Source organism: Bos indicus x Bos taurus, chromosome 29 (genome assembly GCF_003369695.1).
Source record: "Bos indicus x Bos taurus breed Angus x Brahman F1 hybrid chromosome 29, Bos_hybrid_MaternalHap_v2.0, whole genome shotgun sequence".
Classification (NCBI taxonomy): Eukaryota; Metazoa; Chordata; class Mammalia; order Artiodactyla; family Bovidae; genus Bos; species Bos indicus x Bos taurus.
In genome coordinates, this window is record NC_040104.1 from 7,047,894 (window position 1) to 7,068,004 (window position 20,111).

The window sequence follows — 20,111 nt, forward strand, 5'->3', positions numbered from 1 at the left end:
TCCAGTGGTTAAGAATCTGCCTTGCAAGGCAGGGGACATGGGTTCGATCCCTGGTTGGAGAATGAAGATCCCACAAGCCTCAGCGCAACCAAGCCTGCAGGCCACAACTACTGAGCCCATGCTCCACAACTTGAGTCCACGTGTCGGAACCAAAGATCCTTCGTGATGCAACGAAGATCCCGTGTACTGCGACTGAGACCGGAGGCAGTCAAATAAATAAAAGAAATTGAAGTGCTATATCCGATACTGGGCCCAAACTGATCCAGAAGGCACAAATAACTACATGAGCAGCTGGTTCCGATTCCCATGGCGTCAGTTTCTACAGTTTCACCTCGGTTTATACTCAAAGGCTCCAAGGGGAGGAGGAGAAAGGACAGGTCTGATTTCTGGAAGGCTTTGTACAAGTAAATCAGCGACAGCCAGAAGTGGACGTCTGCTCAGGACAGCCCAATTCAGAGCTGGCCCTGAAAAACGGTGATGAAGAAAAACGGTCCCTGTGGGCAGAGCTTTGGGCAATACACATGTTATCCATTTGTGTGGAAGAAAGGAGGGCTAAGGTGCCAGTTTATATGGACTCGAGCAATATCTGATGGGCTGGCCATTTGCAGAGACTTGAAAAGAACACATCTGGGAAATCGATGACATGATGGTCTATGGAAGAGGTCTGTGGATGGCTTCTTTCTTTCTGCTCCCATAAGACAACAAACTATCTCATGGGGTTTCTTTTTTGTTGGTGTTCTGTTAAATTAATTTTTACTGGAGTATAGTTGCTTTACACATGGATGGCGTCTTAAAATGCTCAGAGAATGGGAAGTTATTCATGTCCTGTGTAAATGCTCATCACAAGGCAAACAGTGCCAGAGTCCTCACTAGTCGGATAAGACAATCCATCCTATAGATGCGGTCAGCCTCTTGCCCCAACCAAACTGGTGGTTCTCAATGGACCCCTCGCAAAGTGCGAAGCCACCAGGTCTCTATACGTCTTTATAAGAGGTGTCTGTGTTCTTTGTCTGGTTTTCACACAGTTTAATTTAAAAAATTGATTGTGGTAAAATACTTATAAAATTTGCCATTTTAACCATTTTTTAAAAGTTTATTTACTTATTTACTTTATGGCTGTGCTATGTCCTCGTTGCTGGGTGAGCGCTTTCTCCAATTGTGGCAAGTCAAGTGGAGCCTGCTCTTTGTAGCGGCGCCCAGGCTTCTCACTGCAGCGGCTTCTCTTGTTGCAGAGCACGGGCTCTGGGCACAGGAGCTGGTAGTTTCGGCATGTGGGCTCAGTAGTTGTGGTGCTCGGGCTTAGTTGCTCCAAGGCACGTGGGATCTTAGTTCCTGGAGCAAGGATCCAATCTGTGTACCCTGCATTGACAGGCAGACTGTCAACCACTGGACCACCAGGGAAGTCCCATTCTAACCATTTTTCAAGTGTACCGTTCAAGTGCAGTGAGTACACACACAACGTTGAATAACTGATCACCACGGTCCATCTCCAGAAGTTTTCATCACCCCAACTGAAATTCCGCATCGGTAAACATTCACTTTTCATCATCCTCTGCCCACCACCTCTGGTAACCACTATTTAGCCTTCTGGACTGTTCCTATTCTGGGTAACTCATGAAAGTGGAGCATATGATATTTGTTCTTTTGTGTCTGGCTTATTTCACTTAGCATAGTGTTTTTGGGGTTCATCTACATTGTAGTATGTTGTCAGAATTTCCTTTCTTTTTAAGGCTGAATAATATTCCATCGTATCTATGAACCACATTTTGTTTATCTCTTTATCTGTCCAAGGTCATTTAGGCTGTTTCCACCTCTTGGCTGCTGTGAATAATGCCTCCACAAACAGGTGTACAGATACCTGTTTGAGTCTCTGCCTTCCGTATTTTTGGTGCATAACCAGGTGTGAATTGCTGCATCATGATCACAGCATAATTTAAACACTCTCAAGTAAACTAATCCTGGTTTCACCAGGCTAACATTTTGCAGCATCAGTCTTTTTTTCATCTCCGACAGTTTTTCACACCAGCACCTCCCTGGACAGAAAGTAATGTGCGTGGCAACATCAAGTTTTTGTTTGCTGAGTTTTGACTGGTTTTGGGTTTTCATATGAGCCGTGAAAACTCTCACGGAGCCAACTTTAAAAAATGTATTTATTTTTGGTTGCGCTGGGTCTTCACTGCTGCACACAGGCTTTCTCTAGTGTGGCAAGAGGAGGCTACTCTTCGGTGCAGTGCAAGGAGTTCTCATTGCAGTGGCTTCTCTGTTTCAGAGTTCAGGCTGTAGGGCACAGAGGCTCAGTAGTTGTGGTGCTCGGGCTTAGTCACTCCATGGCATGTGGGATCTTTCTGGACCTGGGACTGAATCAGTGTCTCCTGTATTGCAAGGTGAACCCTTAACCACTGGACCACCAAGGAAGTCCTGGAATCAACTTTTGATGGAAATGCCATCGGTTCAAATGCCAAGACCAGGAGGCTGGGGAGAGGATAAATTGGGAGACTGGGATTGACATATACACACTCCTATATAAAATACAGAGGACTAATAAGGACCTACTGTATAGCACACGGAGCTCTATTCAAAACTCTGTAATCACCTATATGGGAAAAATTTGAAAAAGAGTGGATGCATGCTTATATATATAACAGATTCAGTCTGCATGCAGCAGAAACTAATACAACATTGTAAATCAGCTAGACTCCAAAACAATTTTTTTAATGCCAAGACAGTTCTTCTAAGACAGACCTTTTGAGTCCAGATATGAGGAAAACATTAACCATATCTTGTCTGGTTGTTTGTAAAAGCTGCAGCAGAAAAAAATTTTTTCTTGATTATCGGCATCACTTACAAATCTTACAAGTGGTGAAATGGCATTTGTCAGTGAAATCTGTTGACTCATCAGCCTGGATAAAGAATCTGTTGTTTTTTCGGTTAATTACCAAGAAAAAAAATGTCTTCAGCATCATGTGACATCAGTATGTCTCGTTGTTGCTCCCTCTGAGAGTAGAATCTTTCCACTCTTTTGTTGAGCATCTTGCACTAACATTTCACTCATATAATTTTACACACTAGCATTATTAGTTTCTTTTTTTCTGAACAATAGATCTGTTACAAATAACTTGTTCTTTGAGGCTTTTTAATATAACAAATGTGGCTTATAAAAGCCTTCATCTGTTTGCTTTGTGATACCATAGATTAAAATTAGCACATTTGTCAAATGGCTGTAATTTGTAGTTAAATTTTGCTAAAGCCAGGGCTACATTTGTAAGTCGTAATTTTTCATCACTAAGCCTACCAGATTTGTCTACAGTCCTAAGCTCCTCCTCTTTCACTTCACACCTCATAATAAAACATCACCACTTTGAATCACTAGGCGCCTTTGTAAAACACAAATGCTAATAAGATATACAATAAAAGGGCATCATAATAACAGGAAACCCGCAAAAAAATATTAAATCATTCTGAAATTCACTTCTAACCCATATAATTCATGTTTTACATTGTTCATATCAACAGCAAAGTGGTAGGGAGGCCGCTGTGTGTGCTAAGTCTCTCAGTTGGGTCCAAATCTTTGCAACCCCATGGACTGTAGCCCACCAGTTTCCTTTGTCCATGGGGATTCTCCAGGCAGGAATGCTGGAGTGGGTTGCCATGCACTCCTCCAGGGGATCTTCCCAACCCAGGATCGAACCAGATCTCCTGCATTGCAGGCGGATTTTTTACGTCTGAGTGCCAGGGAAGCCCAAGAATACTGGAGTGGGTAGGAATGCCACGAAGTCAAGGGAAAAAAAATATTTCTTTAGAAAAAATTTCCTCTGATTTTTTTTTTTTTTTTTTAACTGCAATGCCTGGCTTGTGGGATCTAGGTTCCCTGGCCAGGGATCGAAGCAGCACCAGGTGCAGTGGAAGCGCACAGTCCTAACCACTGGATCGCCAGGGAAGTCCCTCCTCTCGTTCTCTACCACATCAGAAAGTGTGTAAGTCAGTCAGCCGTGCCTAATGGGGAGGTAACCCGGAGGACAAGGGTGTGGTCATCCATCTTCACCTCCTCGTCTCCAGGCAACAGCATGTTCACACGTGATGGACAGACTTGATCTCATGCTGAAAAATGAGCAAGGCCCCACTCACTGAGCACTGCAGTCGGGGCTGAACAACCCCTCACAAATGAGTTCCGAGGCTGCTCCATTAGGGTCCATCCCTGAAACCGGTGGCATCACACAGCACACGAGGTTCAAAAATAACGCTGATTTCTTTTTCTCTTCACAAGACAGAATCCTTAACCTAGAAACATCTCAAGTAAATTCTGTGGTTCTGCAGAACTCAGAAATCTCTGCCTTAGACTATCACTCCTGTCTGCTGGTTGATCCACGCTCCAGCCCAAAAGAAGCGTGGAAATACACGCGCCCACATCCTAGGCCTTAAATTGAAGACCCGGAAGTTGTTGCACTGCTTCCGCTCTCACTCTTTGGCCATGCCTGGATGCAAGGCACACTGGGAAATGTCGTGTCTATTTGGGAGAACGTACCGGGAGGAAGAGGAGAACGGAACTGTGAAATAACTGTCCTATTAAAAACTCTTTCCTTGTCTGCTGCTGGCAGCACACTGAGCCCCGTGAGGGCCATAATCTCATCACTGGGCACCTGGTACCCAATGGCACTATGAACTTGGCTATGACCAAGCACTGAGGAAACAGCTATAGTCAAAGTGGGAACCTGAAAGTTCCAGAAGAGCTGCGCTGGTCATGAATGAATTCTGGTGGATTTCAGTAGGAAGACAGGACAGCATGGTGGAAAGTTTGAAATGAGTGCTGACTTTATAAGTTCTTATTTATTGAAGAGTTTGTTTATACTCTTTGAGCCGCATTTCCAAATTGGGATAAAACAAAATGGGCGTAATATTATCCATCCTGTGGAGTTATTGTGAGAATTATATTTAAAGTGCATAAAGCTGGTCTTCAATAAATATTGGCTGTCAGTTTAATTTTAGTAATAACCCAAGAGGGAGGCTTCCATTACTGTCAACCATTGAGACAAGGATGACGATGCTAATTACCATTTGTTGTGCTATTAGTGTAAGCTTTACATATCTTAACTTTTTTGACCCTATGCTGCAACTGCTGCTAAGTCACTTCAGTCGTGTCCGACTCTGTGCAACCCCACAGACGGCAACCCACCAGGCTCCCCCGTCCCTGGGATTCTACAGGCAAGAATACTGGAGTGGGTTGCCATTTCCTTCTCCAATGCAGGAACGTGAAAAGTGAAAGTGAAGTCACTCAGTCGTGTCCAACTCTTAGGGACCCCATGGACTGCAGCCTACCAGGCCCCTCCGTCCATGGGATTTTCCAGGCAAGAGTGCTGGAGTGGGTAGGTGTTATTATCCCCATTTTATAGAAGAACAAACTGAGGAAGAACAAACAGAGGAAAATTAAGCAACTAGACCAAGGTCACATACCTGTTTACAGTGGAAGTGGGCAGTTTGAACCTCAGAGCCAGTTGGTATCTAGGTACAACTGGGAACTGGACCATCTGGTTTCTTAAAGATTTTTTTTTTTTTCCAGTAACAGATTTAAAGCAACTGCTGGGCCTCTGATGTCACCCTGAAATCCTTTGTCCAGCTTTGCCATTGACCTACTGGGTCACCTTGGGCCAGTCCCTTCCCCTTCTTGACCTCAGTTTCCTCCTTTTACAGTGAAGAGTTGGACACAATGATCCTTGATCCTGAACTGTAGCTCAGGAGGAGGCATTTGGGAATTAGGCCTGGGTAGAGGTCTGCCTGTGACATCATAGAGGGGAGAATTCCATAAGAAGTCAGGCTTTCCTAGAAGCCCCGTCTGATGGTTAGGTGATTAGGCGAGACAGGTTATCCAGGAAGGGCTCTTTTGGGCCCACGTGTTAAGCTTTCCTCATTCCAGGGTTCCCAGCATAGTCTCAGATCAATCTTCCATGTCTGCAAAGGCTCAAAATGAAGCAGACACTGACAACTCAGATGTGTTGTCTCACCCTAGCTCATCAACCCCATACCATAGGCCAGGCCACGGTGGAGTTCACCACCATCACCAAGGTGCATCCCGTCACCATGGTGAGTCCCACCATCATGGCTTATCCCATCATCGTGGTGGACCTCACCACCCTGATGAATTCCAAGACTTCCATGGCAATGTCTTCTCCCACCATGCCCACCGCTCCTATCACTCCCCCAATCATGGTGAGTCCCACCATCATGGTGTAGACCATGGCTCCACATCCCTTTCCCAGGATCCTTCCCGGGACACTCTCATCTCCCACCAATCCTATGGTGAGGACCACTTTGACAATGAGCATCACCATGGTAGCAGGAGACACCATGGGAGGTCCCGCCAACACAGGGAGCCCAACCACCATGGTGGGTTTCATCACCACGCTGAGGTTCCTGACTATAGTGGGCTCCATCGCCAAAGTGAGGCTTACCACCATAAGGACTCCACGCAATCTAGTAGCCGCTCCCACCTCAGTGAGGCCTATCATCATGATGGGCACCACCACAGAAGGCCTACCTCCATGATGTCCTACCACCAGGGCCCACCTCACCACGGCGAACACCACCACAGAGAGCACCAGCACAGGGAGCACCAGCACGACACACATCCTCATGATTACCCCCACCGAGATCAGCACCATGGGGAGTACCGTCATGGAAGCTCCCAACGCTTTGGCTCATACACGCCCCACGCCGTGACCTTAGGCTCCCTCAGCTCTGCCTATTCTCGTCCAGCGGTCTTCCAGCCCAGCAAGCCAGACCGAAAGAGCTCAGCCTTCAGCTTGGCTCGTTCTCTTAGTACAGTGAACTCACACCCCTCCGAGACCTCCAACAAAGTCTATCCTCAGGACTCCTCCTCCAAAACCTCGGAAAGCTGCCCTGAAGAAGACGAGCACGTTCAGAAGCGCAAAGGTGCGTCTTGAGCTCACCCCTCACCCCCAACTCCAGCTGCCTGGCCCAGGTTCCAGACCTGAGTCAGGCCTGGCGTGTCCTTCACAAGGCTCGCTCTCCCCTGCTGGTGTAGTCCACTGGCTCTTCATGCGCCTGACCGTTCATCCTCCAATTTTTTATTCCTGGAATTAGGCACCTCTTCAGGCATCAGTTGTTGGTTCATTCAGTCACTGTCTTCTTCATTCTCGTGTTCACTTCTCGAATGTCTCCTATTATTGAATGTGAAAGCTGGTGTAGGTCACTTATACAACCAAACCCAGACTGCCCAGTGAAGGGGTCCATCATCTGTATCAGAACAGCATTCTGGATGCTGTTTGTCCATTTTCCCCACTAAACTGTGACCTTCTTGAGGACAGAGGGAAGAACCAGTGCCTGAACGAGGGCCTGGTTGGAGGGCAGGGAGAACCTTGCCTGTTAATATATAATCCTCCCCAAATTGTTCCCTAGTAGACATGGCATTAGCTTCTTGAACAAGAAGCAAGGGATTTGTGGAAGAGAAGGCAGTTAAGAGGGGGAAGATATGTCAGAAGCATCTTATAGGGAGAGGCCGAGGATACCAAGAGGATGGGGTGGCGAGGAAGACTGGGTCTTCCATGTGTAAGCTGCCATGTGAGTAAAAAGCATGGAGTGTAAGAGCCTGAGCCCCTGAAATATGCTCAAATCCCAAGCAGACTGGCACCTGCAAGGCAGGGTCAAGCCTTGGCTTCTATACCAGTGCAGGACAAGCATGCCTGCCCCTGAATGAGCTGACAGCAGGCAGGCCTGGGAGGGTGCCCAGAACCCTGGGTCCCTTGCCCCCAAGAACTTGCCTTTCTGGCCCCCTTACAGTTGGCCGAGCCCCACGGACCCACAAGAAGGTGCACTCTTCGGACTTCTTGTATTGGTTGTGGGAAAAATTAAGCCAGCTCATTTGGGGTCTTCGGAGAATGCTCAGGAAACTGGTTGACTCCCTGGCCTTTGAAACCTTCATCATCTTCATCGTCTGCCTCAACACCATCATGCTTGTGGCTCAGACCTTCGCCGAAGTCGAGGTCCGGGGCGGTAAGAGCCAGGGAGCCCTGTTCACGTAGAGAAGGCCGTTGATGTTGGTCTGGGCCTCCTGTGAGCCTGACCGAGTTCCGGGTGATTTAAACAACTTAGCGCATTTGATCCTCACCCTGGGAGATGGGCGACATCGCGCAGCAGTTAGAGTGAGGCTCAGAGAGTTTTGCTGAAGTCAACCAGACCACCAGAGACAGGAGGGTCTTCTAAGCTTGAGTGTGTGCTGTTTGCGACTACAGCCACCAGGTGGCGCATCAGCTCTAAGTACGTTGATTTGCGCAGAAAGGATGCCCAGAACCCATGTCCGCTGGACGGGTCAGGAGGCCCTGGAGGCCAGGAGACCCTGGAGGGAGGAGGCTGGGAAAGCTGGGAAGAGCGCCCTTAAAACTCCAGGGAGCAGAGTGAAGGAGAGGACCTGCCACAGGACCCATAAACTAAGGAGAGAATAAGAGTGGGCTGATGTTTCTTGCAAGCAGTTTAAGGCTCCCTTGGAAGCCCTTTACTATGTGAAGTGCATTTAATTCTCATGAAAATTCTATCAAGCAGACTGTTATTATCACCATTTCATAGATGAGGAAAGTGAGGCACAGAGCAGTTGAGGCACACAGCCATTGGACAGAGCCAGCTTCTCCCTAAATGGCTGCTTGCAAGTGAGGTTCCAGCGAGGAGGAGGAGGCAAGGGCTGGGCTGCTGGGGGCAGGGGTGGGCCTAAGCGAGGGCTCCCTCCTTCCTCCCCACCCCGTGTCCTCACAGAGTGGTACTTCACGGCCTTGGACTACATCTTCCTCTCCATCTACATGGTGGAAGCTGTGCTCAAAATCATTGCTCTGGGCCTCGCGTATTTTTTGGACCCCTGGAACAACCTGGGTGGGTAGAGATGGGGCCTGGATGTGTGTGTGTAGCGGGAGCCCCTGAACTGCCCAGAGGTGACAAAAGCAGGGGGTGTTGGTGCTGGAAGGGCTGTGGGCCTGGGCACGGGGCCTGGGCAGCAGTCTGTGACACCCAGGCACCCCTGTGTCTGCAGATTTCTTCATCATGGTCGTGGGTACGCTGGACTTCGTGCTCATTCAGGTCAACTCGTCCTCCACACGTGCAATCCACAACCAAAGCGTCTTCCGCATCTTCAGGGTCTTTAAGACCCTGCGAGCCTTGCGGGCGATCCGAGTCCTTCGGAGGCTCAGGTTAGCAGGACCACAGCTGCCCATGACAAGGCTGTAGATTCCCAGAATGCTTTTCTGATGAGTCTCCTGCCTTTCACTAGGCTCAGTCTCTTATTTTCCAGAGAGGGGCTGGGACCCTCTGCAAAGTAACTAGCAAACCAGAGACCTACCGCCTCAGTCATCAGCAGTCTGAAATCTGTCATCACCATCGGTTTCTGGGCACAGACTCCCACCCCACTGACACAGCCTCTGTCTCGAACTCTGCCCACAGATTCCTGACCAACCTCCAGGAAGTGACCGGGACCCTGGCCCGGTCCTTGCCATCCGTCACCGCCATCCTCATCCTCATGTTTACCTGCCTCTGTATCCATGTCGTGGGGCTGGGTGGGAGCATGAGGTGCTGTCATGGACAGAGTGGTGAGGCGGAATCAGAAGTTGGGGGTGGTGAGGGGAGAGGAAGACGGGGGAGAGGACCCCATGAGCCAGGTTTGGTCCTCAACAGCCAGTCCTGTTCTCTGTGGTACTCCGGGCACTGTTCCGCTACTCTGACCCCAAACGCTTCCAGAACATCTTCACCACCATCTTCACGCTCTTCACCATGCTCACCCTGGACGACTGGTCCCTCATCTACCTGGACAGCCGGGCCCAGGGTAGGGCAGGCCTCAGGCTGGGTGGAGGGCAGGGACTGTCTGGGTAGGCAGACCTTGAGGGCTCAGTTATCCCATCTGCCAAGTGGGGCTTCTGAGCTGCGCTGACCGGGGTGTGGTGAGGATCAGCAAGGGACTCAAAGCTCAAAGGAGCCCACCCCGTCTCTTCCAGGCGCCTGGTACATCATCCCCATTCTCATGATCTATATCATCATCCAGTACTTCATCTTCCTCAAGTGAGGACTCGCCCCCCTGCATGCCCCAGCTTTACACCCCCCAACCTCACCCCAGGGGCACCCCCTCTGTGCTCCTTTCACTATGGTTTTGCCACCACGAACCCAGAGGAGGGTGCAGTCTCCCCTCCAGCCCCCTCCTGTCTCTTGCCCCAGCCTGGTGATTGCTGTCCTGGTGGATAACTTCCAGATGGCACTGCTCAAAGGCCTGGAGAAAGAGAAGCAGGAGGTAGTGAGGGGATGGAGCGGGTGGACCCATTGGGAAGACACGGGGAGGGGGCACAGAAGCCGCAGGGAAGGGTGGAGAGTGCTCTGGGACAGGCAGACATGGGGCTCTGGCAGAATGGAAGCCTCTTCTTTGCAGAAGGCGGCTGAGCTCCATGAAAAGCTGCTGGATGACTCAGTGACGAAGCTCATGGAAGCAGGTACCAGCACCCCACTTCTTCCCTGACAGACAGAGAGTGCCAGGACCAACTTTATTTATTTATTTATTTTTGGTCACACTGGGTGGTTTGCAAGATCTCAGTTTCCTGACCAGGTATCAAACCCAGGTCCCAGGAGTGAAAGCGCCAAGTCCTGTCCAATCAGGAGAATTTTCAGAGCTTAGAACTTTGGTCCAAAGAACTCCATGACTGTCCGCCACACTGATAGTCAATTCTTGAAAGACCCATTTGCAAAACAACTAACTAGCCACATTCAGTTCAGTTCAGTTGCTTAGTCGTGTTCAACTCCTTGCAGCCCCACGGACTGCAGAACGCCAGGCCTCCCTGTCCATCACCAACTCCCAAAGTTTACTGAAACTCATGTCCATCGAGTCAGTGATGCCATCAGACCATCTCATCCATCCTCTGTCGTCCCCTTCTCCTCCTGCCCTCAATCTTCCCCAGCATCAGGGTCTTTTCCAAAGAGTCAGTTTTTCACATCAGGTGGCCAAAGTATTGGAGTTTCAGCTTCAGCATCAGTCCTTCCAGTGAATATTCAGGACTGATTTCCTTTAGGATGGACTGGTTGGATCTCCTTGCGGTTCAAGGGACTCTCCAGAGTCTTCTCCAACACCACAGTTCAAAAGCATCAATTCTTCAGCGCTCAGCTTTCTTTATAGTCCAGCTCTTACATCCATACATGATTACTGGAAAAACCGTTGCTTTGACTAGATGGACTTTTGTTGGCAAAGTAATGTCTCTGCTTTTTAATATGCTGTCTAGGTTGGTCATAACTTTTCTTACAAGGAGTAAGCGTCTTTTAATTTCGTGGCTGCAGTCAACACCTGCAGTGATTTTGGAGCCCCCCCCAAATAATGACTGTCACTGCTTCCATTGTTTCCCCATCTGTTTGCCATGAGGTGATAGGTCCAGATGCCATGACCTTGGTTTTTTGAATGTTGAGTTTTAAGGCAACTTTTTCACTCTCCTCTTTCACTTTCATCAAAAGGCTCTTTAGTTCTTTGCTTTCTGCCATAAGGGTGGTGTTATCTGCATATCTGAGGTTATTGATATTTCTCCCAGAAATCTCTGAGATCTAGCCACATTACAATTCACCGAACATTCATTTCTGTTAATAATGTACAAAGTTTATAGCAGTTGGTCTTATATGAGATGATTTCAACTGTCCTTGAGGCTTTTGTCCAGGTATTATACATGCTTGTCCAGAGTCACTCAAAGTGGATTGAGAGTCTATAAAAATGAAGTTTCCTGTATGCGTTTATTTTTACACATCTGACTTTCTGGGTGAACAGATTTTGAGCCAATGGCTTTGCCTCCTGCTGAAAAATGTTCAGAACTTTAGAATCTGAACTCCGGAATCCCACTCTTAGTATAATCAACACCAAAGGATTAAAGGCCCTCAAGTGTCACCTGGCCCCTCACCTGTCCTCTCCATCTTGGGCACTCAATGCAAAAAAAGCTTAAAACAAAAAGAGGAATTAATTGTCTCAGATTACTTAGCAACTTGTCTTCAGCTGAAGGCAGGAGGAGAAGGGGACAAGGGGACAAGGGGACAAGGGCTTGATGTTCCCCTTCTTTCTCTACATCCAGAGCCTAAAGAGGTGCTAAGTGAACACACTATACAGAAGCAGCTCATTGAGAAAAAGTTTGGAGCCATGACTGAGAAGTAAGGAGATGCAAAGGGAGGGCAGGTGTCGGGTCTGAGGGGAGAGGCCTGGGGGCCGACTGGGCCCGGACAGCTGCGGGCTCATGGCTGTGCTCATGGCGGGGATCCTTGGCACAGACACCTGGCTCTCAGGCCTGGCTCTCAGGAGAGCCTTCTCCTGGAAAGCCAGGCCTGCCCCACCTCATCTAGACTGGCTCTGAACCAGCCTTCCAGGCTCTTCTCTGCTGTTGGCAGAGCTCGAGCCCCAAGCTCTCTGTGATCACGGCACCCCCTCATCGCCCTGGCCCGTCCTGGCTTTATGCACAGCACAGCACATACGTGTCCACCTTCAGGCCTTTGCCCGCCCTGTTCTCTCTGCTGGGATGTTCTCTGGCTGCCGACAGCAGGCATGGGTGATCAAGAGCTGGAAGAACTGAGATCCAGTCCTGCTCATTTCACCTCCTGGCTGCTCTCCCAGCTGCCCTCCGCCCTCCACATCCCAGGTCCTCAGCCCCTAGCGTGGGCTGGGACTTGACTCCTCTGTGATATTTTCTTTGGGGGTTTCTCAGCCTCCAAACTCTTCCCCATTGGCACACCTTCGCCTCCACTGAGAGTGGTCTTTGTTTTTGTTGCTGTTTTGCCTGTTGGTTTTAATCTTTCTTCCTTCTACTTTTTATTTACTTAGCGATCTTTGTTTAAAAAAAAAAAGTTTTGGCTTTTCCTGCCTTCTCTGAGTTTGCAGCCTTATAAGGGCTCCTGCCTCCCTTTGCTTAAGGTCGGGGCACCTCACTTTGACCTTCCCTGAGTGTCTTCATCTTGAATTCATCCATCCTCTAAAAACTTCTTCCTTGAAGCCCGCCTGGTCCTCAGGACACTCCCCACTGTTCACAGATCTGGGCGCGCTGGGAACCCTGTCTATGCTTAGCAAACCCTCAAAGTGTCTTTCAAGCTCAGCCCAGTGATGCTTCCTCCAGAAACCTTTCCTGATACCCTGGTACCGGGTCAGGTTTTCCTCCTCTGGGTCCCTCAGTGCCCTGTGTTTACACTTGTCACCGGTGTAAACACCCTGGGTTTGCCTTCTTGGCTCTGTCACAGACTGAGCTGCTTGTGGCAGGAGCTGTCTCTTTTTTGTTTGTGTCCTCCAAGCACCACGCGATGTTCAGCGATTTCAGTGTTGTTTGATGGCTGGGTTGATAAGGCACGCTGGCAGTGAAGGAGTTAATGAATGGGTAGTGGGTGGGGGTGGGGGTGGGGCCAGGGAAGAGCAGGTGGATGGAGAGATAGGTGAGAGAGGGAAAGGGTGGGATGGTCCCATGAGTGAGTCAATGGATAGATAGCCCGGTGAGTGTACCAGTAGGTGGCTGAGTGGGTGCATGAGTCAGGGTGGGGTAGGTTGGACGGATGCAGGGGCAGGTGGTTGGGAGGTAAACAATCCTCAGAACTCTCCATGGCCCAGGCAGATGGTGGGGCTGCAGGGTATATGTGGAAAATGAGATACACCATGGAGGGCCCACACAGAAAAGGGCTGGCCGTGGCTGAAAATGGAGGCATAGGGTGCTGTGAGTGGGGGGTTGAGGGGTGCGGAGGCGCTCTGGGGGCTGAGATGGCCCAGCTTTGCCCCCTCTCCACCGCCCTCAGGCAGCTGGAGACCCTGTTCCACTTCCTGCAGCTGGTGGCTGGCGTGGAGCATTACCAGCTGAAGTTCCGCTCCCAGGCCGCTGTCATCGATGAGATTGTGGACACCACATTTGAGGTGAACCAGGCAGGACCTGGGAGGAGCCAGGTGGAGAGGGCGGGGCACTGGAAGTGGCCCGAGTGAGAGCAGTGTGGGCCTCCCGGAAGCAGAGGCCGGCGCCATCACTTCCCACCCCCTCCCCCGCAGGCTGGAGAAGAGGACTTCAGGAAGTGACCCCCAGAGAGGCAGCCTGGGTCCAGACTTCAGCCTCTGGCTGGCTGTCCACCAACTCCGGCCAAGTCCCCATATCCACTGGAAAGATCACTGGGCCTGTGGGAGTGGGGGGAGGTGGCCAACAGAGTTTTAAAACCCCAGGTGGCTCTGTGTCCTCACTGGCCCGACCAAAGCACAAGGGAACCTGTGTGCACGCACGCACGTGCAGCCTGGAGCATGTCTACACGGGAGTGTTCTGGGTGACAGGCTTGTCCTTGGATCCCTTCCTGCCCCACTGGGGCCTGGCATCCTGGCTGGGCCTGGCAGGGCCTTAACAGCAGCCGGGGGCGGGTCGGGGGGGGTCATGAGAAAAGTGGACCAGGCTCAGTGATGGACAGAGAGTGGGCAGTCACCCTGCTTCGGGGAGGGAGGTTGGTCTGGCCCAGGAGACGGGAGAACAGGTTAAAACAGTGCCCAAGGGACCAGGAGGCTCTGGGAATGAGGGCTCAGAGCCTAGGAACTCGGGCCTACCAGCACCCTCAGCATCCAGTATCGGGGTGCCAACTCGCTGGGGACAGCCTGAGCCCAGAAGGCAGAGGTCATCACCATAACCTGCCCTGCCTGCGGTGAGGCTAAAGAGCCTCGGGGAGGGGAGAGGAGGGAGGCTGTTCAAGTCCTCCTGGCCTTGGGTTGGGGATGGGGAGGGGTGTGTGTGGCGGGGACAAGCCTCTGGTAGAGGAAAGCGAGGGATGAGCGCCCCTGTAGGATGCCCAGGATGGCAGTGGGCACCGAGAGCTAAGTCCGCTCACATCCAGCCAGAGGGAGGTCTCCCACCACCCACAGCACCCACCTTACCTCTAGCAGAGTGAAGCTGGAGGGAATCGGGGATAAAAGCCCAGAGCAGGGGCTGAGGGGTGGCCATTTCGCTCGCTACCCCGTCTACATCCAGTCTGGACCAGACAGTGGCCACATCTCCAGGCCCCAGAGAGAAGCAGCGCGTCTCGTCCCGGGTCCAGGCCCAGCCGAGAGAACGGACAGACTGCGGAGGAAATGCCCACCGGGGACTTGGGCACAGTTTCCACGGGCGCAGAGACCACTGGCCTCACCTCACCGCACGACCTCACACATTCATGCAGCATTTCCTGCCCCTGAGCCCATGCCAGCCACGCAGGAGGACCCTGCTTGCTGGCACCTGGGAGCCAGCCAGCAGCAGACTGACCGCATCTGCCGTATCTGACAGGCTGGAGTTTCCCCTACAACCCTCGGTCCTCAGACCCAGCTCCTCAGGCCCACTGCCACCCCATACGGCCTCCAAGGGCTCTAGAGGAGCAGGACCCGGGAGCTGGGGCTGTTCCGTGTTAAGTCCCAGCATTGGGCAGGAAGCCGGCTGGGCAGGAGCGGGCGTGAGGCCTGGCCTGGCCGGGCCGTGGGCAGGGGCCGCCAGGTGCTCCCCACACCCACCCTGGCCGCCCGCCTGGGGCCTGGTGGGGCCCACCCTCTGAGCTCCTGCAGGATCCGGTTCCCACCCATCCTGTCCCAGACACGCACGGGTGTGCCTCGGGCATCTGAGAGACAGCTCCAGCCGGGGCCTGTGGGTCTGTGTTTGGGGGGCTGTGTATACGTCTCCAGGATGTCCTCAGTGTGGGGCTGTTGTTCCCGTGTGTTTGTGTCTGTGCTTCTGGGTTGCTAGGTCTTATGCGTGTGTGTGTGTGTCTGGATGTGTGTGTGGTGCCTGGGAGCAATCTGAGGCTTCATGGTGGGTGTGTGTGTCCCTGTGTCTGGAGTCTTGAGAAGTTCTGGATGCGTGTGTGCATCTTGTGTAGTGAGTGTTAATTCCAGCCACAGATTCAGGTGTGCAAAACCTGTTCCAACTCTATTTCTTTAAAGGACATTAAACTGCATCTTTCTCCTCACCCCTTCTATGGACAGCGGATTTGACCTCGCTCCCCTGGGCGCTCCCTGCCAGCCCCTTCCAGGGGTCTTGCTCAGGACAGAGGGTGGGGGAGTCCTCCTGGCATGGGGCCCACAGTGTGTGTGTCTTGGCCGGCAGGGGCTCTGCCATCTCTGGGCCACATGCTGGTCTAAGAATCTCACGGGATGAGAGCTCAGTGGGCGGGGCAGGGCAGGGCGGGCTAAACCCCCCACGTGCCACTCTGAGCCGTCCTGGCAGCTGAGAGGGAACAGGGCTCAGGCGCCCCTCAGTCTCCCCTGGCTGCTGTGTCCTTCTAGTCCTGGGGCATCATCTCTCTCCTGTGACTTTGTTTCCCCACCCATAACTTGGCAAACTCTGGGAGTCTCTGCAGGATCATTCCTCTATGGTGCTGGGATATTTGGGGGACTCCAAATTTGGGAGCTGAACTTTGCACCCTTAGCATCTTCTGGGCTGAGATGGCAGAGGCCAAGCATGGGGTGGCGTGGGCACCCTGTTGGCTGGAGCGGGGTTGCTGGGAGTGGGAGTGAGGATAAGAGAGGGACTCAGAAGAGACCAATGCCACAAGCAGTGCTAGCGATTTATTGCCGTAGATACGGTCCAAGGAACTGACATCCCCTCCACCCATGCGCCCAGTCCTGCCCAGCCTCATTGGCTCCCTCTGTCCCCCAAGCCCACAGGGGTCTCTACAGGGACACACAGTCGTGCTTTAGAAGCTGGGAGGAGTTCTTCCAGGGAACCACAAGGATCTCAAAGTCACAGCGCAGCTTCTGCAGAGAGAAAGATGAAAAAGATGGGGTGAGCCCAGGCCCCACCCAGGCCACCGCCTCCCAACAGCCCTGTGCCTGTGACACTCTGGGATGCAAGAAGGAACAGCGAATTAGATGGTCAGGAGCACCAGACCCCAGATCTTTCCAGGCAACCCCGCCCTCCCACCCTGCCAAGTCCAGGGGAAGCCCCAGTCTGCTCCTCTCTGCACCCTCACCCTAGCCTCAGGGCTGAGTCAGCCACACATCAGCCCGGCCAGCCAGACCAGTCCAGGCTGGGCAACCTAAGGGCCCGGCTGCTGGGCTGATGCCTAACTGGGGACACAGCTGTTACCTCCTGCTGTGCTTCTGCGGCCAGGGGGCAGGTGGTGAGGTCTACGTGGTCTCCAGCCACAGCACTCTTCCGGCAGGCCGTGCTCCCCATGTCCACAGTCAGGTAGTACTTGATGCCCGCCACCAGCTGGGGCAGAGGTGGGCACAGGTCAGGGGTGCCTGGAGACAACCCTTGACCTGGACCTCTCACCTCCCTCCGTGTCCCCCCATCACCCATCACCTTCCCCTGGGCATAGCCAGCACACCGCCTTTGGATTCAAACCTGAGATGGGGGGACTGGAAAGGCGGGGAGAGGGCAGCAGGGAGTTCTGGTGGGGGTCCTGTGGTGAGGCGGGCAGAGCCTGGGCCAGGCAGGAGCCTGAGACTCAAGTCCACACCGCTGCCCCTTCTCCCTCACCCCATCGCACCCCAATCCGCCTTTCAGGACCAGGCCGATTCAGGGTTGAACCTTATTTGAAATTCTGAGATTCTGCTCCGCATGGACTTTTGACATTAATTGGATTTTGAAAACTGTTGTATTAAGATGCCGCCCTGATTACTCTTAGTCGCCCCCTCCATCTGGGGCCCGGCTGGGGCCGCGCTCGCCTCCCCGCCCCCTCTCCCCCGTCCGCTCCGTCCCCCCTCCCCCCGTCGGCGCCGCCCCTTCCCCGGCCCGGCCCGCCCGCCCCGCACCTGGCTGTGCGCCCGGAGGATGGTGATGTCGCGGTAGTAGTAGTCGCTGTTGCTGCCCATGTTGTAGTTGGCCACGGCCACCTGCGCCGCCTTCTGCACCTGCGGGTCGTTGGGCGACAGTTCCTGCAGTTCTCCGACCTTGCGGTCCCCCGGCCGGGCCCGGGCGTCGCGGGGCAGCGCCAGGAGGCAGAGTGCGAGCAAGGCCAGGGCCATCGGCAGCAGGAGGCTCGGACGCGCCATGGTCGTCGGTGTCCGACCGCGGCCGGCGCCACTTTTATGGGCTCCGAGGCCCCGCCTGGCCCCGCCCGCCGCTCGCCGCGCGCCCCGCAGGCGGGGAGGGATCCACCCAGCCTGGGCGGTCCACCCGCGAGGCCGCCTGCGGGGTGCGGAGGAGGACAGCGGACAGGCCCCAGCACACCTGGGCATCACCACGACGCTGCTTGCCCTCCAGGCACACCTGGTTGGGGAGGGCAAGGACTGCAACAGCTCCCAGCCGCAAGTGCCACCACAGGGACAGCTCACGGAGACCCATCCCATATGAGAAACCCACAACAGCTACCAGCAAGCTCTTAACTATCTCCAATGCGTAGTCTTGGAGAAGTTACTTAACCCTCACTGCCTCAGTTTCCTCCTCTGTGAAATGGGTTGCTTCGAGGCTTCAATAAGTGCTTAGGGGAGGCCAGGTGCTATATAAACAGCAGGTAAGCAGGAGTCCCTACTGCACTGAGCCGGGCACTGTTTAACCCTCGTGACCAGCATGATGTAGACATCAGTGAGCAAGGGTTCCATTTTACAGAGGAGTAAACAGGACATAGAGTAAACAATTGATTTTGCCCAAGAACACAGGCTGGTAAATAGTAAATGGTGACACTGGCTTTTAAGCCCAGGCAGGAGCTAGTGGTATAGGATCCGCCTGCCAATGCAGGAGACGTAAGAGATGAAAGTTCGATCCCTGGGTCGGGAAGATCCCCTGGAATATGAAATGGCAACCCACTCCAGTGTTCTTGCCAGGAAAATCCCATGGACAGAGGAGGCTAGAGGGCTACAGTCCACGGGGTCACATAGAGTTGGACATGACTGAGCGCACCCCCACACAGGAGACACAGTCTAACTCAAATCTGTGTTCTCAGTCCAGAGGGAGCCCAAAGGACGAGAACTGGCCAGGAGTGTGGGTGGTCCCAGCTCTGCCATTTACTGCCTGGGGGACTTCCAGCAAGCCCTTTGACCTCTGGGAGCCTCAGTCCTCACCTGAAGAAAGGTTGACAACTCTTGTCTTCTAAGGTCTTGCTAATTATAATGGCCTGAAACTGGGTCACCCATAGGTAAACTGGGCATATGTTGGAGGTACCAGCAAAACAGGGCTATGATTTTTAACTTTTTGGCCACACTCTGCATATGGGATCTTATTTCCCAGACCAGGGATAGAATGCACATCCTCTTTTGTAAGGGCGTCTTAACCACTGGACCGAGATGGCGGAGGAATAGGACAGGGAGACCACTTTCTCCCCCACAAATTCATTGAAAGAACCTTTGAGCATCGAGCAAATTCCACAGAACAACTTCTGAATGCTGGCAGAGGACATTAGGCACCCAGAAAAACCACTGGACCAGTGGGCAAGTCCCAGGGCTATGATTTCTGGGCAGAATAATCTGACACAATATAAAAAGCAGCACTGAAGTAGTCAACACAGGAAAAGTTTGACATTTTTTAGAATTTTCTACAATTAATATTTTAAGAATTCAGGGTGCGTGCTAGTGGCTTCAGACTTTTTTGAGATCCTATGGACTGTAGCCCGCCAGGCTCCTCTGTCCATGGGATTCTCCAGGCAAGAATTCTGGAATGGGTTGCTATGCCCCTCTCCAGAGGCTCTTTCCAAGCCAGAGATCAAACCAGCATCTCCTCTGTCTCCTTTATTGCAGACAGATTCCTTACCGCTGAGCTACCGGGGAAGCCAAGCGCAGGGCAGTTTGTACTTTTAATCTCTTGTTGGGGGGTGGGGGGAGGTGGGTGTTTTTTGCTCTGGGGACACTAACCTTTAGTGTTTCAGGGCCTCTGAGGATCTTACCTGGGGCTTGGGAGAGGTGGTGGTTTTCAGTAAGCAACAAAGTGTTGGGGCTTAATAAGTGGTAGCTATTATTGTGATGAATACTATGAGTAAGCATCCAAGATTCCCTGATCCCAACCCCAATTCTCAGACCCTCAGAATCCCGCGGTCAGGAAAGGCAGGGATTTCTCCCAGGGAGACCAGGACCAGCGTGTAGTCACTGCCCAGTCCAGATGCTGCCCCACCCCTCAGCACAGCTGTGAAAAACAATCTTGGGACGCCAAGGAATAGTCCCAAGTTTGCTGTGGGCTCAGGTGTCTGCCTTAAAGGGACAGACCAGTTAT

General features: G+C 52.4%; 2 protein-coding genes across 2 annotated transcripts; one reads left to right on the forward strand and one right to left on the reverse strand.

The window, feature by feature from the left end:
* The first annotated feature begins 6,321 nt into the window (after positions 1-6,321).
* CATSPER1 (cation channel sperm associated 1) lies at positions 6,322-14,126 on the forward strand. Its single transcript, XM_027531939.1, has 14 exons — positions 6,322-6,437; positions 6,552-6,658; positions 6,748-6,924; positions 7,792-8,004; positions 8,758-8,871; positions 9,029-9,185; positions 9,436-9,527; positions 9,671-9,814; positions 9,984-10,047; positions 10,201-10,273; positions 10,412-10,469; positions 12,078-12,153; positions 13,771-13,885; positions 14,015-14,126. Exons 1-14 carry the CDS (start codon positions 6,322-6,324, stop codon positions 14,039-14,041), a joined length of 1,533 nt encoding a protein of 510 aa, XP_027387740.1. The 3' UTR covers positions 14,042-14,126.
* Positions 14,127-16,509: 2,383 nt separating this feature from the next.
* Positions 16,510-18,014, reverse strand: CST6 (cystatin E/M). The gene is made up of 3 exons (XM_027531444.1): positions 17,723-18,014; positions 17,052-17,177; positions 16,510-16,720 (listed from the first exon to the last, which is right to left on the reverse strand). The coding sequence occupies exons 1-3, from the start codon at positions 17,960-17,962 to the stop codon at positions 16,637-16,639; spliced, it is 450 nt and encodes a 149-aa protein (XP_027387245.1). The 5' UTR covers positions 17,963-18,014; the 3' UTR covers positions 16,510-16,636.
* Positions 18,015-20,111: the final 2,097 nt, after the last annotated feature.

Bases quoted from the DNA above. Each gene is read 5' to 3' on its own strand.
- CATSPER1 (XM_027531939.1), top strand. From the start codon at position 6,322: ATGGTAGCAGGAGACACCATGGGAGGTCCCGCCAACACAGGGAGCCCA. The intron at 6,925-7,791 runs GTGCGTCTTGAG...GCCCCCTTACAG, and splicing joins GCACGTTCAGAAGCGCAAAG to TTGGCCGAGCCCCACGGACC. The intron at 9,186-9,435 runs GTTAGCAGGACC...CTCTGCCCACAG, and splicing joins CGAGTCCTTCGGAGGCTCAG to ATTCCTGACCAACCTCCAGG.
- CST6 (XM_027531444.1), bottom strand. From the start codon at position 17,962: ATGGCGCGTCCGAGCCTCCTGCTGCCGATGGCCCTGGCCTTGCTCGCA. The intron at 17,178-17,722 runs GTGCGGGGCGGG...CCTCTGCCCCAG, and splicing joins TCCTCCGGGCGCACAGCCAG to CTGGTGGCGGGCATCAAGTA. The intron at 16,721-17,051 runs GTAACAGCTGTG...TTCTCTCTGCAG, and splicing joins CCGCAGAAGCACAGCAGGAG to AAGCTGCGCTGTGACTTTGA.